Below are 18,252 nucleotides of genomic sequence, written 5' to 3'. Positions count from 1 at the left end.
CGCAGCGGTGCGCCATCCGCCCAGCACCAAACAGCAGACAGACACAGTTAACAACAAGCTGGTGAACACACTGGAGCAATTAGCTAAAGAGCCAGATATTTCCCTCAGGAGTGGGTGGAGACCAAAATAGAGCTAAAAGTATCACTCCAAATGAGCTGAGTATGGAAATGGTAAACTAGCAAGTTCCCCATACAGCGTGGTAATATGCCATGATATGTTCACAGATTGTTTTTCCAACTGCCCCACAAGAGGCCAAATTAATGTCTTAGTTGATCAAGAGACTTTGGCATCTGTGTCAGTTGTTGCAGGGCTGCCAGGAATAGCCGGTGCTGGTGCAGTTCAAGCTGAGGTCAAAAAAATGCTTTGCCACACTTTGTTGACGTTCTCAACAGCTTTGACAGATTTCTAATATTACCCTGAGAGCCATTTCCACTTCATTATCACTCCACACAAACGAAGGCCAGCTTGCTTTGGCATCAGATGTTTAATATCTATCTTGTGATGTGATTTTCTGAAGATCTGAACTTGCTGGCGCGCTGATCTGCTCGCTCTGGTAACAAACAGTGTTTCAGTAATAATGATAAGCCATTTGGCGGCAGCAGCATGACGCTTCTTCTACAGTATATTTTCCCTGTCATGGTTTAAAGCTGCCGTTAGCTCCAACACCCTGCTATAGGGGAGATTTAAGTGTTTCCCTGAGGATGAAAAACAATCAGAAAACCTCTGTGGGATTTTGAGGCTGTTTCCACACGTAAACGGGCGTTGTGGATTTACTGTGTCTCCGTTTGTGAGGACAATGGCCTGCATGAGCCATGGTCATGTGTTTCTGTTGAGTAAATGAGTCAGTGGTGGCACATCTAACATGGAAACTTTTGTTGTGCATGGGTTGATGACTGCATGGGAGTTTTGGGTGTGTTTGTGTGTGTGATCAGAGCAACACCTCCTCATGCCTAAATGACTGAATAGGTCCGTTGCCAATGACATCTCAAACTACTCATCTGAATGTTGGAGATTACCTGCGCCAGACCTTCATCCTCACGTGGTTAACATTTCGAACTTAGGTTTAGGAAAAGATCAGGGTTGGGTTAAAATAAGTACCTTACTGTTATGTGTGTGATGTAGCTTGTGTTGGCTTTCGGTTTCACACTAACAGCATTCTCCTGGGTGAAAGTCCTGTCTTTGTTTGACCCGTCCATCCACCCCACCACCTCCATATGCAGATTTTCTTGCTCTCTAAAATTCCCTCTTTGCTCCCTTCATGATGATTCCAATTATTTAACCATGAACCTCAGTATTGGTCGTGATAACCCGTTTGCAGCTTGCTGTCTTCAGAGACTTCATTTATTAGCTGTCATTTACAATAACAACTCTGAATTATTGTTATTAAAAAATGGGCCTTACAAATGTTTCATGAGGAAGGAAACGCACCACGATGATAGACATGATTTGATTTTGGTGAGCAACAGATGCTGTGGCATTTCCTGAGCACTGCAGCAGCAGAGGCTGACTGTCATGACCACTCTGTACATTTGAAAACATACTTGATTACCTGAAAAGTTGGCTGTGAAGCCCGTGTTGAAGCTTTAGCGTGCCTCAAGCAAAGTGCTTGTCGGAACGTCGAATATTCCCTCTCCACACACATTTCCGACATCAGAATTGGAAGAGATCACGTTCAGCTGTTTTTCTCAGTTTTGCAGAAAATAATTGAATTTGGGTGAGCTTGACTTGGCTGGATTGGCCAGACCAGCCATCCACTGAGCTCTGCATTGATTCCACTTCATTTAGGTGGACAAACAGACACACACAAAAACCAAACCAAAATACTCCTGGGATGATGAAGGACCCGCCTTCTTAACAGTGTCATTTGTCAGAGCACAAATTCCAACCTGTGACCCTTTCCCGAACTGTCAATCTGACAAGCACCATCACTTCATGCACTGATCAGCCAAGTGTGCAGAAGTTTGTTGAACTTCTCTCTGGAGCTCTCTTTTTGCAGCCCCCCCTGTAAGCTTTTTGTTCCAGGTGTAGCCCTAAATTGTGTCAGGTTTGCAGCAACAGAGAATTTGAAAAATCTCCTCCCGGAGCCCCAACTAGAATCACTGGATTAGTGGCAGGTCATATCACATCCTGTATTATGTTAATTTGAAGATGACCTTTCCATCCGCTCCGCCGCAGTGTTCTAATGGAAATGTGACATTGATTCCACCAGACCTTGTCTTCAGCGCTGGGAATGACAGTGAGCTTTTCTTTGCTAAGATCACAACGTTGACTACTGAGGTGTCTTATAGCAAGAAGTCATCAGAGGAGATAATTCAGCTACAATATTTCAGACCATTCTTTTATTCACACATCAGTCACAGAGGATTTTGTGGTTTATGTCAAAAAGTCTTACAGCAGTGCAAACAACAAAGCCATTCAGTCATTTGGACAGACACTGACTGCATTTCCTCAGCACTGTGTGGTTGCTTGACACAAAAGTGGTCATGCATATTTATAAGTTCATTTTGGATTCATCACAACGGGCGTTGGTGGCATTTAGGCAAGCAAGGCAAAGCAGTTGTATTTACATAGCACAGTTTATTAGAAGGAAACCAATGTGCTTGACAGTAAAATTGCGTACAGCAACACGCAGTGTGTGTATATGAATATCTGATAAATAATACACGAGAAAATGCAATAACAGCACACAGAAAAACAGCAAAGTGACAGCTCGCCAATAGGTTTCAGCAACCAGGCCAAACAGTTTGGCCTTTGTTGTCGCTCAAAAACTGACATCAATAGAAAAGTTTGGTTTCGTCCTGAAGCAGAGCATCTGCTGGTTAACTCCATACCCGATGTGTTATAATGCACTCAAGTTAGGCACAATGACAGATGAATTAGTGCCTGCTTTTGTTACCTTTGCTGCCATCTTGTCTGTAGAAGTATTTAGCCTCTGTGGCCACATAAATAGTGTGCGTCATCTTCCATGATTCATTAATCTCCTGACTGACACACAAGTATTAAACAAGACTGGGTGGCACTATGTAACCAGAGGTGTGCAACTGTAGGAAAACACCAACACAATAAACACCAACAAAACGATCAGAATCTAAGTGTGGTGTTATTTAAAATGGATGGGTCAATGTTGCCCTCTCAGAAAAGCTAATTAGTCACTCTGTTTGTCTTTTTATTGACACCTGGCTGGCTTCATCTATCACGCCTACAGAAGCCCTAATTGATCAGTTTGATCTACACAGTGTGTTCAGCCATCAGATTGGAGGCTGTGTAAGGATTGGTGGGAATATGCCATCATTCAGGCTGTACGATAGATTGTTCGTTTGGTGAGGTCGTATTTCTGCAGAGCCTCCGTTGCTGCCACTCTTTCTTGACAAGACGAGACACTCGGAGCTTTAAGCAGTCAAATACAGCAATCTCAATCATGTGCACACTGTTAGTGTTAAATTTGCTGGCAAAGCTGTTTATTTGTATGTTTTATTTTTACTCATAAAGTCTCTGCAAGGTGCTATAGATATGCATAATGTCAGCATATATCAGCCAAAAACATACTTTCCCCTAAATCATTGAATGCATCGCCCTTGCTTGTTCCAGTGCACAGAGGGGTTTTCACATGCTGAACTCTTCATTTGTGTAAGGAATAAAACATGGAGTATGTGAGCCACAGCTCCTGCCAGGCAAACCATAAAGGAAATAGGTTTGGGAGAGGAAGATGAAACTAGATTGTCTGCAGGAATAGCTGGAATGTGTTCAGATGGATGGAGAAATAGAGGAAAGACTATGGACACTTCAGGTATTTTCTGCTGAGAGAAACATTGTTAAATATAGCAGCACCACTTGCAACAGTAGCAGCTCACTTGAGTAAGTGTTTTTTGTCCTTACCCCAAGTCTATTAGAAAAAACATCTTTTTCAAAGCATTGACATTTTAATTGCCTCTGATTCTCGAAACATATAATATAAAATACCACAGCCTGCTCTATTTGTAACCAGAACCTTCAATTACCTGGGTGGTTTCCCTCTTCAATTTATCAGCTGATGTTGCAGTGACAGCAGATATCTGTAGGGTTGAGACCCTTTTGTTTTCTTCTGCTTCCTCTTCTGCTGGCTCTCTAATTGCTTTGGGATAGCACATGACAGGGACATGACATTTGGCAGAATTATGGATAATTGTTTTAAAGAACTCCCCAGGAAACACAACCTAAGTGGGCCTGATGGCAGTTTTGATAGGTACACATGTTGCCTAAAGCATCACAGGGAGGGCCCTAAAAAAAACTGTATTATAGCTCCCTAGGGTTCAAATGAAAATAGGGATGTTAACTTTCATGCAAATCCATCATTACTGGGCTGATTTAGACCCATTTGGAAGTTGAAGCAGCAAAGTTAATACCTGAGTGTGCATGTAAAGCAGTGTTTACTGTGAAAAGAAGATAACAGTTTGCAGACTCTGTCAGCGGTCGATCCCTCATTATTGAACCCCCATAACTGGTCAGTAAGGAAAGAAAGCAATGGGACATTACTGACTGTAATACAGTCTTCTCTCCCTGTATATTATCTACATCACTCTATTTTTGACCAAAAGGAGTTATGGATTATTAAACTCATTAAACTGATCAGTAATTCCCTAAAAGGAAGAGAGTATAATTATCTGAACTGGTAATACAGGTAACTTAAGATCAGATAGGATCGTATAAAAGCTACCCGTTAATAACTTGAATATTAGCACTTTGCTTCGGCTTGTTTTTAGGCCTGAGTGGGTTTATTAGTCCCAACATAATTTCAGAGAGCATCAGCTACTGGTTAAAAGCTTGATTTTGGAAGCCGACACAGAACTCAGAGTCTCAGAAAGGAAGGAGTCAAATATCTGCTCTGTCACATCTAATTTTTCAAAATAGACGGCTTTTAATTGTGATTATGCGATCGCCAATGGCTCTGTTTTTAATTACATTTTTATAAATGCTAACCTCTAGTCACGCATGAAAGGTCTGTCACAACGTTTCTTCATGCATGCCATGTAATAATGAAGGCAGGGAGAGATGGACTGACTTCTGTCTCGCTGCCCACACGTTGAGCATTCAGCTAGCCAATTAGCCACCCAGTTAGTCCCCCAGTCGGCCAGTGGCCGGCTGGTCATCAGTCAGTGTGGCAGCTGAAGGAATGAAGGAAAAAGCATGAAATGTTCGTCACATTTCATTTGATCTGTGTTGTATTTTACAATAACTTGAGTAATCCAGTCATCAGTCTGAAAGTGACAGGGAGAGTCTGCACAGCCTGAGATGGTGGAGGGACTTCCCTCGTCTCCTGCCGTCTCATTGGTGTTTTGAGGGATTAGTCTATCGGGCTGGTCTCATGAGGATGCCAAATCCCCCAAACTGAAGTCGATATCAATCTTCACAAAGATATGATGTACTGCAGGACTGTTTGATTGCATTACACCGCTCAGCTGCGCCCACTGAACTGTTAACTCGGTGTGAAGCTGTATTGTTTTTGGACTTCTACGTTAGTCAAATCATAATTGCTTGACCCTTGTTTGGCTCCTGACCCAGGGCTGGAAAAACTACCCTCCGTGGAGTCACACCGGAGACAAGAGGGAGTAACTGGCTGCCACACTGGCATCATGTCAGCATACTGATCACACTGCCTTGCAAAGAGCAGCCTCATATTTATTCATTTATTAATCTTCTCTTTATCTTTTTTCTTGTCGTCTCTTGCTGTCTCTCGGTGTCTGACCCTTTGTCCTGTTTGTTTTCTCTCTCTCTCTCTCTTACTGAGTCTCTCTGACTCACTTTCTCCATGCCAATGGAATATGGTCTTGTTAACTGCTGCAAAACAGAGTCAAAGTGTGGCTCTCAGTGTTTTTCTGAGTGCTGTGCGGCTGCTATCTACCGCACAGACAGTATGAATCGAATGGAAGTTATTGAATGGGGGGCCTTATAGAGTAGGTGTAATTTATGTCGAGTGTCAGTTATTATTAAAATGTTGAAAAACATTTATTCTCAGATGTTGTATATAAATTGATTTTTCAGGTTGTGTATATTTTGACTTGTCAAGCATGGGTTTAATTGATCACATTAAGTTATTTGTTGTGCTTTTGCGGCTATCAGAAATCAGACTTCCCACCTTGAGAAAGGTCTAGATGACCCGGAGAAGATGATCGGATGTTATTTACAGGGTTCGCCTTCAGTCATATTTTTTTGTCCATTTTTTGATGAGTATGTGATATCACTGCGGCTGCCCAGCAGGGTGGTCGACAAGACAGCCTCTAACGACATGAATCAGAAACACTCAGTTAATACAGTTGATGAAGCTGAATTGAGTTGATTGAAGCATTTAGTTAATGTGACTAAAAAGCTCTCAGATAAAACCAATAATAATTATCTTCCTTTAGATGGCTTATCAAAGCTCATTTGTTTTCCCTGTGAAGTAATGGTATTTTATTTTCTTCAAGGTTTGCCAGTAATGCCTGAAATAAGGGGCAATAAAAGTGAATTGGATGATGTTGCGCTATTTCGTGCCTGTGAACCAAAAACAAGAGGTGGGCTGGTATCAATTGGTTGTTTTAAGCTGCAAGTGTTATTGATTCTGGAGGAAACACTTCTGTCTGTGAGGCTGCTGCTTTCAAGTGCTGGCTGGTTGTGTGGGGTTGGCAGCAGAAACTAAAAGTGTGTGAATCTGAAAGTTTTTATTTCTAATTTGAGCGAGAGGACAAGTAGAGCTTTATGTCCCACTGAACTGCAAAGGTCTTGATCTGGATGCATGTAATCTGGGTAACAACTGCTGAAAACCGGATCTTTGGATGTTTTGTGTGGTTATTTTTCCTACGTAGATCAGGGTGAAAATGCTACGTACAACTGGAAACATTTTATATATAATAATAATAATAATTATATATATGATTGATCACCACAAAGTATGGACTCATTACACAACACAGAACATTACACAAAGGAAGGGTTCATTGTTGGGTTGTTGTACTGGATTGGATTATATTTTCAGGTGCTGATGATGATTTGGAGTTTTTAAAAACTTTACGTTCTAATATTATATTGAAATCAACCGTATCGCCCAGCCCTGCCACCACCTGTGCACTGATTTTGCACTGACACGTAAAACAGACTCGTAAGTACATGCAAATTCTAGTTAATCATGGCTCATTTCATCCCATAATGTTACTGGGTTTATGCCAGCACAACAGAACAATGTTGTTTATCAAGTTGTTTGCTTTCGTTCCCATCCCTCCCCACTCCCTCGTTCCTGTCTCCTTTCTCTCTCTCTCTTATTCACATCACATATCTTCTTCCATCACTCTCTTAATCTCTCTTTTTGTCTTTCCCTCTCCTTCCAATTTCTGCACTTGTCTCTACTCTGACATCTTTCTCGTCTCTTGGCAGTTTAAGTGTTGTGGAGGTCAAGAGTATACAGACTGGTCGGTCAACATGTACCACAACTGTTCTGCACCTGGTCCATTGGCCTGCGGTGTCCCTTATACCTGCTGCATCACAACTAAGGTAGGTATCACTATTACCATTACTGTTAGTATTATCTACCAGCTGTAACTGTTGTGCAGCAGCATGTGCTGGCTTTCTCTTATGGGTTTCCTGTTTTATCAGGGATTGTTCTGACCATTTCTGCCCCTTTTGTACTACTGCTACTGCATTACATAGCAGCAAATATGACAATTATATAACAGCTTGAATTCAAGTACTAAAACCAAACCAACATGTGTTTTTCTTCTCATAAAAAGATGTATTGCAAACATTATGTCTGTCGATGTCAAGTTTTTTTTTCTGTAAACACTATATCTCGGCAAAGGTCCAAGATGCAGAGACAAAATATATAAATAAATATATAATATATAAAACAAAGAGCACTGACCTAGAAAACAGCAAATGTGCATCCGTGCCATCATGAGCTCAGAGGCTTTGCAGACACGGGCACAGGATGTCCTCACTTCATGTGCTGTTTTGTATCTCACTTTAAATTAAAGGGGAATAGCACCAAATTTTACACATCAAACTCTGTGAACAGAGCATGGGGATTAGTACTGCATGTGTGGAGAATGTGTGCCTTTGTGGCACGCAGTCTGATAAATGGCCACCGGTGATGTCCCTTGAGTCAGCTTCAGTTGGGTCTGAAGGGATGTGGAGTTAGAAAGCACTCGACCAGACATCCGTAGCCCGCTCCTCACCTCTGCTTGAGGCTGGCGACTCGAGGCTACATCAGACGCTACGAGCGTAACACACCCCACTGAAGTGTCAGCGGTTGAGCTGTATGAAGAAGAATGTATGGAGGATATCTGGTTTCTGCTGCGTCATTTGTGATCCTCTGTTGACTGTCCCTCATGAGTCTGATAATGTCGCAGACGTGCGATGCTAAATCAATGCAGTACTCTTGGAACAATTGAGTCTAACATGCCAGTTTTCATGTATGTTACATGCTGGAATCATGACTTTATGAAGCAACCTTCAATCTCTGCCAACTATGTCTGCCAAAATGTATAAAGTAAACATTCCATCACCACATTTATAGTGAGCCTGTGAAGCCCCGAACACTCGGTTCAGTTTGTATGTCATTACATTAATAGCTGTAATAGTGTGGAGTTATGTTTGAAATGCACCTCATCATGTTTATGATGGTGATTAAGCCTTCGCTGTTCCACACACACACTCACAGGCAATTTTCTCCCACACACAACAGCACATGTACACCCTTTAATTTACACACCTACACTCCCCAGAGTTTCCCAGGAAAGACAGAACAAACTACATCGTTTTCGTATTCAGATAGACAGACTGCAGTTTGATGAACCGGCCAACTCCGCCTCACAGCTGCACTCATGAAACCACTGCTCCTTTATCCTGTCAAGTATTTTTTGCTTTCTGCTCCACTGTTACAGTATAATACATAACATATATACAGTAAATGTTTTCCCTATTAATGTCGGGTTCTTGCAGTAGAGGCTCACCACTATTAACTGTAGAGGAAACATTGTTAAGCAGCATAAAGGCAGCCAGAATAATATGTTTATTGTAACCTTTAAGTTTGAAGTTATGGTAAAATAATGAGCTAATAATGAATTGATTCTCTATTTGGTTTGTTGTTATTTCCTTTATTCAGCATCATGTATTCTACAAGAACTGTTAATAAAGGGCTCAGCTATAGTTGGAGCCATTAAGAACAAACAAGAAATTCACAGATTTAGAGGTTTATCAATAACACTACTTCCTTACAAGTATTAAGTACAGGTGAAAGTCAGAGACACCATATCATTGTTGAAAAGAAGCACATTGCAATATAGAACAAATGACATTATTACATTTGACATAATGCAATTACAAGTAATTTGTCATTTCCTAGACGAACAGTGAAATGCATTTGTACTCTGTTCTTCTTCATGGATCAAAGCTACGTCTTTCTTGTCCATCAGTAATCATTCAGATGAAAGGTTTCTGTAAATTATTTTTAAGATCTCATCTCATTTCATCCGTTTTTAGATGATATATGTTGTACACATTTAGGTTCACATCTATTCATTGCACATAATCAGTGGCTGCCCATCGGTATCAGCCCCAGTGACTGGTCGACGACGACGCTTCAGAAGTTCAGTTTTCTAATTTATAATTGTTGTAATCAATAAAATAACTAGTCTTAGTAATTCCACGCCTGCATGTTCCTATTAACACGAAGCAGCAATTAACTGCACTTGATTGAGCATCTCATTTTCTGCTTCGACAGAGGATGTTCACCCATCTGTTTCATTCAAATGAATGGGCCAGAGTCAACAACACCTGCAGCCAAGCTCATATCTGTGCCACTGATTCCTGGTTTTTGTCATTCTAGGATTTTCTTCTTCACTTGATACATGACATGATACTGTTTATCAGAGAATCGTGGGCAAAAAATTGTGACATTGTGGTGTATAATGACTTAAAAGAGGTGGTCCCTCCTCCCCTCCTCTTCCTCCGGTGTCAGAAGGCTACAGGAGGTTGTCAGTTTATTGTATCTTATTTGAATATTTGAATATATTTGAATATGGAACGCTACAAGCTGAAAGTCATGAGGCACATACCCGCATCCACAGCTTTTCATGCACACACACACTCACACAGTCTTCATGCAAAAGCAACAACACTTCCTACAATCAGGGGCTACAAAGAGGCCACACTTACACAGCAGGGCCTGGAATAACGCAGGACGTCTGGGGAAAATTTGAGTATTAGACATTTTTATGCCTGCCTTTTAGGCCTTATGAGCTTTCAGCAGGCAACAGTATTTCCCTGGAAGTCTGTCTCTGGTTTATGTGCAGTTTCCCTCTTGAAAGATAAAGTTTCACTGAAAACGTATGTTCTTCTGTCTGCTGCTGAGTGATGAAACCTCACTTACTATTCATACCTCTGAACCTGATCTCTTTCTCTCTGCTTCTCTCCCCTCCAGCCTAATGAAGTGGCCAACACTTTGTGTGGGTACAAGGTGTTGGAAAAAGAGGTAAGACTGAAAAAAGAAAAGACTGATATCATTTTAATGCCAGCGCAGCCCCTTGCCTGTAATGTCAGAAAGTGAGACATTATTAATTGAAAGTGGCAGTTTCAGGCAGTTGTTCTGTGTATTCGGCTCAGTGATGGGCTGCCCCGTGCACTGTGTGGTACTCTCCATTACTGCTGCAAATCCTCTCAGCAGAGCACAACTCACAAATAAAGACATTTCAGTCATGAGTCCAAGCAAAATTAAATCAGCAAATGAAACAAAGCTTTTATATTTCTGGAAGTGGGGATGTCTCCTCTCCAGTTTGACCTTTTGAGTAGAGGTCTGGTCGCACAGGTCCAGGACTGTGGCTGGGACTTGATTATTTTCAGTTGTTTTATAAAGTGAAAAGTTCATTTAGAAATTTAGGCCTCTTAAGTTAGAATTTAGTATGAAATAATGTAAAAAACCAAACGTCTTAAAAAACTTGATGCACACTTCACTACCAGTGCATTTGTCATTCATATCTGATGTGCTGCTGGTCTTAGATAATTTACAAAGACTGGTAAAATAATAATTCCTTGGCTGTAACAGTGAAAGCTAAAGCTAACAGGTGATTTGTGTCTTGTAGCGCTTGGACTTAATCAAAACCATCCATATCAGAGGCTGCACCGATGCTTTCTTCATCTGGCTGATGGACAACTATAAGACTATGGCAGGGCTGCTTTTAGGCATCCTGCTGCCTCAGGTACACACACACACACACGCACACACACACACACGCACACACACACACAAACTTATACCTGCCACTAACGATCACTGAAGTCAGTGTAATACTCATGGAGCTCGGGACAAATTGTTCCTTATGTGTAAAGAAAAATGGTCTGCTGATGTTTGGTTAAAACCAAAAATTGTGAACATACAGTGCGATGAAAGACAGTAACAGTGTGGAGCTGAACTGAGCTGGAAGTCAAAGATCTCTGTGTGCACACTTACACCGATATTCACTGCCATTAGCTGAAGAAACAGGCAGGTTTACTGAAGAAAGAGGACTTCATGTGATACTGTTGAGATTGAGGATGAAGTCCATTTCATGTTTTATTGATCAGCATGTGATGATTTAAGGGCTACACATTTCACTAAAATGTTTTAATGCTTCTTTGTTTGTGGTGTAAGGCGTTATGTTCAGATCCAACAATTGCTTCACTGCTCCAACTGTATTTTTTGTTTGTTAAATTTTTTGTTTTTTCCACTAAATTATCCTGCCCCGTGTGGCCTGAACACTTGTATGTGCATGACACTTAACTAAAGAGACATTGGCTCACATTCATTCCATAAAGACTTAACTTTAACCATAACCAGTACAAGCTTAACCCCACACATGGAGCTCCCCACAGTGTGATGCAGTGTGTAAGCAGCTTTATGTCCCCACAACACCATCAACTATAATTCTGATATAAGACTGAGGTGTCCTATAAAATGTGTCTCATCTCAATGCCCGGCATGTGTGTGCATACTTTTTTATTATAATTTTTTTTGCAATACTTAAAGGGTAGGCTTGTTGTTTGTGCGTGTGACTTTCACAGAACAACTCATGTACTCTTGTTCCAGTATTTACCAACAATGTCAAAGCTGGCAGGGATTTCACACGAGCAGCTTTAATTTCAGTACGTCCGTGAACATTGGAAGCACATTGAATTACAGCCTTTAAGCAAGCAACTCTGATGACGAGGTAGGAGAAAATGTGAATTGCCTCCCATCAGGTACATCTGACAACACCACTGCAGCAGCAGTGATAAAGTGCAGTGCAGTTTTCACAAAATGCTCAGCAGGCTGGTCCATTTCATATATGTTTGCTCTACATTTAAGTCAAACCGCTGAATGTTTGATTTTGATAAATGTCCTACTATTTTTCTAGCATTAAAAAGCAATAAGGCACTGTGAAACATATAAAACCACATATATATACATCCATTATTCATTTACATTATACATCTGCTATGTTCCCTTCATATTCAGCTTTTTTCACCAGACTATTAGAGGGTGCAGACCTGACAGACATGAAAGCTTTTCTTCATTAATTTCTGCCCTATTTCATCTCGTTTGAAATCACATGACTCATTAATATTCAGACACACACACTGACAGCTGTGAATGTATGAATGTAGATTGCGCCTGACTTTAATAAGCATGTTGGCCTTCACTGAGCTGTGAGTTCAGGAAAGGAGCGCAGAAGCTTTCAGTCAGTGGTCCAATCTGAACATGGGATGCTTCTCATTCGTCTTATTTCATGTCTCCTCGCCCCTCACGTGACCAGAAAGTCAATGTGGTCCGCCACAATGAACGACGTTTCAGTTCCTTTATTTCTGGTCGGAGGAGCAACCACAAGGAGGGCGACTAGGTCGAGGACACAAGAGACCATCCTTTGAGGATGTCTTTATTAGAAGTTGCTCAGTGATTGAATGCTGCAGCATCACCACAGTTTTACAGCAGGACAAATAACAGGCTCAACTCAGGTGTAATATCACAAAACATGCAGAGATATTTCCTGTTCCCTTCACTGCACTGCTGCACTGCCAGTAGTGACTTTATTATTATGTAAACAGTGCATCACGTTATCTGTGCAAATACAAAATCCAGAGGCTACAGAGCTGCTAACACCTGCAGACTGTCGAAGAAACCAGCATCACTTCAGAGGAAAAGACTCTCATTTCTCTAAAAGTGTGTTTCCCCGAGTCCTCTCTCCTTGCATCTCTTTTCACAAAGGAGGGACTAAAGACAAATGAGAAGCACCCATGATGGCCTCCCTTCCCTCCCCTCTGACACTGACTTTCTTACTCCCTCTCTCTCCAGTTCTTCGGCGTGATCGTGAGCTGGCTGTACATCACGCGCGTGGAAGACGCCATCAGTGAGTACGGTCACTACATGGACGGACTACTGAACTCAAACACGCATGAAAGACAATCCAAGAGGCAGGGCCGTGTGTCAAAATGGTTCAAGTGTATGCCAGAGATCGACTGATGAATCCAAAAAGCCAATGCTCAGCTGGTTAAAGCAGTCCAGTCGATCCAGAGACTGCCGCAGCCACTGCAGGAGCCTGCCTTTGGACTGCAAGTTTACCATACACTCACTCCACTGTGGAGGATTTTTAAAATTATTTTTTTGGGAGGAAGAAATTGTTCATGAACCAGTTTATTGAGAGTTTGAGTGTTATCTTACAGTGTACTAATGCATGAGTGGGAAATGAGAGTTCTTTGCTTGTTTTTAGCCACGTTGTGCCTCAGACAGTCTCAGGGATAATCACAGAAATACAACCACTGGTGCTTCTACTTTTGTAATATGACATTTGTCACATCACACAACCACAATCTATTGCACTGGCCTTTTTCTGATCTGTGTTCATTTTTTATCTTCTGCTGCCAATTAAAATGTCACTTGACTCCTCTATAGAACCACTGATGAAGCAAGTCCCATCATTGACTCACTGCTGTTTGCAAAAACAAGTAAACTGCTAGGTATTGTAGAATAAGATATCATCTTCATCTGGAAGCCTTATTTGTATATAAAGCTGGAACTACTCGGAGATTTGACTAAATATAAGCTTTTTTTTTTAAATTCACTTTATTGATCCCAAACTGGGAAATTATTCTCTGCATTTCACCCATCACTGTACTTGAAACACACACATGCAACATGCAGTGAACACACAGGAGCAGTGGGCTGCATTCAATCTTCATTCTTTGTTTTGTTGCCTACGCATCAGCACACACAGGCCTCAGGATTCAAACCCCAGTTTCTACAATTACACTGGCCCAATAACAGATTTGGGAAAATGATTAGAAGTGTAATTTGTAGGAGACAGAGTGTCAGGAAACAGGACTCACCAGGGTTTACATGTTAGCCTTGTTTGCACTGAACAGTCAATTAGAGATGGACTTTATCCTCATTAGCATGGTCACATACCAGGGCCAGACACACTGTATAATAATCCCGGCTGAATTCATTCAGCTCATGTCCAGGTGGCTGCTGGAAAAGAATACATTTGATTTTAACGTCAACATGTTGTGTTGTCCGTCACCCTGATTCGGTCTGGCAGGCCTTCATGAGAAAAGTGTCTTTTCATGTTTCAGCTCAGTCTTTACTTGACTGTTGGCTGCTGGGTTGAAGGTAAAAGTTATGTGTATATAATTAATTTGTTGAGGGTTTGTTTAATATGTGCCAGTATGGCTGCATATCTCTCTGAATATCAGTAATTAGGAGACACATCAGATTCAATGTACTGCAACAAACCACAGCTTCTCGCTGGTGAAACAGCAACGAGAAGAGAAGCTCTGACTTTCATGTTTTATGACGTAATGGATTAGGAAGTAAAGACTGTTTCCACTCGGGTTACTTCATTTGTCTGCCTCGTTAAGCCAGACATACCTAATGGGGGTGAAGCTAAAACGACCTTCTTGGCTAATTAACGAGTCATCACACATTTAGCAGCCTCACTGGTCATCCAGCGTGTCGGGGGAATTGGAAGTATAAAACTCTCAGCAATTTTACTTTCTTAAACTTAAAATCTATTGATCCAGCTCTGATAAAAAAGTATGTTATTTATTTTAGAGGCAGTTTTGTGTTTTTATTGTAAGACTTAAAACCAAACCCAGTCCATTCATGCTTGAAAGTTTTCTGAAGGCTGTAATGTGAATGTAGTGATGATGCATTAATCATCACTATAGCCTACTATCACAGGTAAAGTGCCAGTGTTGTCTAACATGATACACAAATGTATGTCCAAAGTTCTGTTATTAGTATCAGTCTGTGGTGTCATCTTCAGCTCATTGAGTTGCACAAAACCACACTTTCTGATAGAAGCATGTTGCCTGGTAGAGGGTGGAAAATAAAGTGATTTACTGCTGTTTGATGAGTTCTGTTGTTTACCTTCATCTGGCTGTAGCACTGAGTTGATCCTCCTGTCAAGGGATATTTGGGGGTCGGGGCTTGTTAAATAAATTATGGCTACCACGGCATCACACTGTGTATTTTCTAGGGCAGGCCGCACCCTGAGCCACTAGCAGTGTATACATTTTTCATGCATGCACATTTGTAGTATGAATACAATGTTTATGGAAAAATAAAATATACAAATCACAAAGCGTATTAGCTGAATTAAAAGTAGTGACATTCAAGTTCTTGTGTTATCTAAAACGTTGCGTTTGTAACAAACTGCAGATTCGAAGATGAGCAAATGAAGATTAAGACAAACATTCGGGAAAAGAAACTGATTTGTTGACAGGGATTTCTACAAGTTCTGTGAAGTGAAAAAGGTTGGAACACAAATCAAACCTCTTCGTGAATTTTTAAAAAGTCCTCCAAAATATGCAAATGAAGAATGAGCTGTACTGTAGAATAAGTGGCGAACAACATTAGTGTCAATGAAAGCGTGTTTAAATCAGAACAAAATGTCATTGTTTTTCACACTGAAGACGTAACCATTCACTGGGGTTTAATAATGAAAAACAACTGAAGTTTCATGTGAATGAAGGCAGGATTGTGCTTCCATCAGCGTCCTTTTGAAACATACATTTGCTTCTCATGCACAGGCGTCATCTGTGTGTCACCTCAGCATTACTTGATCCCAGTTAAACCAACAACTCCTTCACACATCAGAAGAGCTTGTGTGGAAAGTGTCCCAACGAAGAGCAAACCGTCTTTATTTGGTGTTTTCCTGTTGTGTTTTCTTTTTCCCTCTTACTCCCCTTTCTCCTGCTGCTTTGAGGACTTCCTGCTGCTTGGAACCTATTAATATTTCACTCCTACCACCACCACAGAAGAGAAAATGATTTTCCTGCAATGCCAACAAGGAAGGAAGAAGCTGTGAATGGTCTGGATGGAGCGGTCACGTAGCTCCGCTCCACCAACGCACATCTTAAAATAACTGTTTTTTGTTTTTTTTTTCCACCAGCTCTCATTCCGTGCGATGTCAACCCACTAATTGTTGTCGTGGATTGGATAAAGTAGGTTTTAAAAATTGCTGCTATTTGTCTCCCTTGCCGAGCCGAGCCGAGCTTATGAGAACAAGATGTACCATACATTCCTCTGTCAAGCCCACAGTGGTTGACAAGTGCAGGATCATTCTGCAGAACCCTGCATTAAGTTCAAGCTCCAAGATTCTTTAAGTCCACTGCCAACAGTCATTTTAATTCTTGCCTTTTTGCTTTACAGATAAAGAAAAATGTGTTAAATGAAGTGTTTGTTGCAGGCCTGTGACAGGAGGTGAGCTGTCATCTCCTGCATCAGAGTCTGACATGCCAAACGCTCATGCACCACCACCCTATTTTTTGCTACATGCATAGAACTCGCTGCTTCATGCATTGGCACAAATGCTGGCAGGTGTAGAAATGTCCAATATGGCCGCAATTGTTCAGAAACTGGACCAATCTCATGCATGGTTTTTTACTTGTAGTTTTGTCTGTCATCCTGTCAGCTATGATCATATTTTAGGGTTTTATTTTCTCAGTGGGTTTTATTTTCCGTCTTATTTTCCACCTGTTGGTGTTTTTTTGTCCATTCTATGTCTTTTTAACATGAAGCAGTTGGTGCTTGTAATCTCACTGTAAAGCACTTCACATGTCTTGGATGGGAGGTGTTATGCAAATAACGTTTGTTGTTGTTGTTGTTGTTGTTGATGTTGATACTAACTACCAATGAGAGATCAGACAGTCTTCTTCTACAGTGCGGACCGTCACTGACCTTGCTGACAGCGTTTATTTCCCTCTCTTCCTCTCTGCTGTGAGAAACTTTGAGCTGCTCCGTGTGACTCACTCTCAGTCTGACTTTCACTTCTCCTCTTCAGCTGTTCACGCTGAACCACATGAGCAGACAGATGTACGGAGAGCCGAGGGGAGTGAGGCCTGTGCTCCGTCAGTACACCGCTGCTTCAATCTACATTTTGTTCCCCTTTTTATTTATCATTTATAGTCTTTAGTACAGCCTTTCAGTGACAGTGATTTACCAAACATTTTCACCTCCAGGTTTTCAGTATCAGGAGAGATGCTCATAGTGAAGACAACATCAAGCATGTTTATGGAAGGCTCTGTAATCTTGCCATTCATTGATGCTGAACATATTTTGTTACTGAAAGCATGTTGACTATGGTCTAGCTGTACGACCAACAGGTGTAATATAATTCTCAGTCCAGTTATGTAGAGCAGGCTGCCATAAAACTACATTTGGCTCAGGAAGGTGCACAAAGTCTTGTAAACTGGCCTTGACTTTTATCTTGTGCACCCTCCTGAGCCAAATGTAGTTTTTGGTTTAAATTGTCCCAGTGGCAGCCAGAGCTTGCACTGCTATTAGTGCAGAGTAGCTGATTTTATTTGCTAAGACTTTTCTCAAACTGAGCAGTTATCTATTCAGCTGAAAGCAAGAAGTACATCAGCAACAAAAGACCATTTGAACAAACTTGTCTGTCTCTCTGTCTGTCTCTCTGTCTGCATGCCTGCGTGCAAAGGTATGGCTTTCAGGCATTTCATCAAGTGCTATTTATTATGACTGTCTAGCTTTAACACAACATACAGAAACCAGAACTGTCACACAGGCTCTGTTTTTTCTACTCTTCTGGGTACAGCTGGACCCACCAAGCTGGCAAACACACACACACATACACACATATTCACATACACCCCCCCCACACACAAAAACAGTGCGCTCTCTCCTCCTGCCCATTCAGCCTCTGCTAATAGACTGCTTGTATGAAGTTAATGGTCCTGGCACAACTACTAAACTGTTACATTAAAAACATGCCCGAT

At 41.3% G+C, this 18,252-nt stretch overlaps 1 protein-coding gene across 1 annotated transcript in view; it reads left to right on the top strand.

The window, feature by feature from the left end:
- tspan15 (tetraspanin 15) overlaps window positions 1–15,547 on the top strand; it is a 29,450-nt gene extending 13,903 nt beyond the window's left edge. Inside the window, exons 5-8 of the mRNA XM_041942399.1 lie at window positions 7,384–7,500; window positions 10,427–10,477; window positions 11,085–11,201; window positions 13,310–15,547. Of these exons, the coding sequence (XP_041798333.1) occupies window positions 7,384–7,500; window positions 10,427–10,477; window positions 11,085–11,201; window positions 13,310–13,477 (453 nt within the window). The 3' untranslated portion in view covers window positions 13,478–15,547. The remainder of the gene's footprint in view (window positions 1–7,383; window positions 7,501–10,426; window positions 10,478–11,084; window positions 11,202–13,309) is intronic.
- The last annotated feature ends 2,705 nt before the right edge of the window (window positions 15,548–18,252 follow it).

Source organism: Chelmon rostratus, chromosome 1 (genome assembly GCF_017976325.1).
Source record: "Chelmon rostratus isolate fCheRos1 chromosome 1, fCheRos1.pri, whole genome shotgun sequence".
NCBI lineage: Eukaryota > Metazoa > Chordata > Actinopteri > Chaetodontiformes > Chaetodontidae > Chelmon > Chelmon rostratus.
Note: the sequence above shows the minus strand (reverse complement) of the source record. Positions and strands in the feature narration are given on the sequence as shown.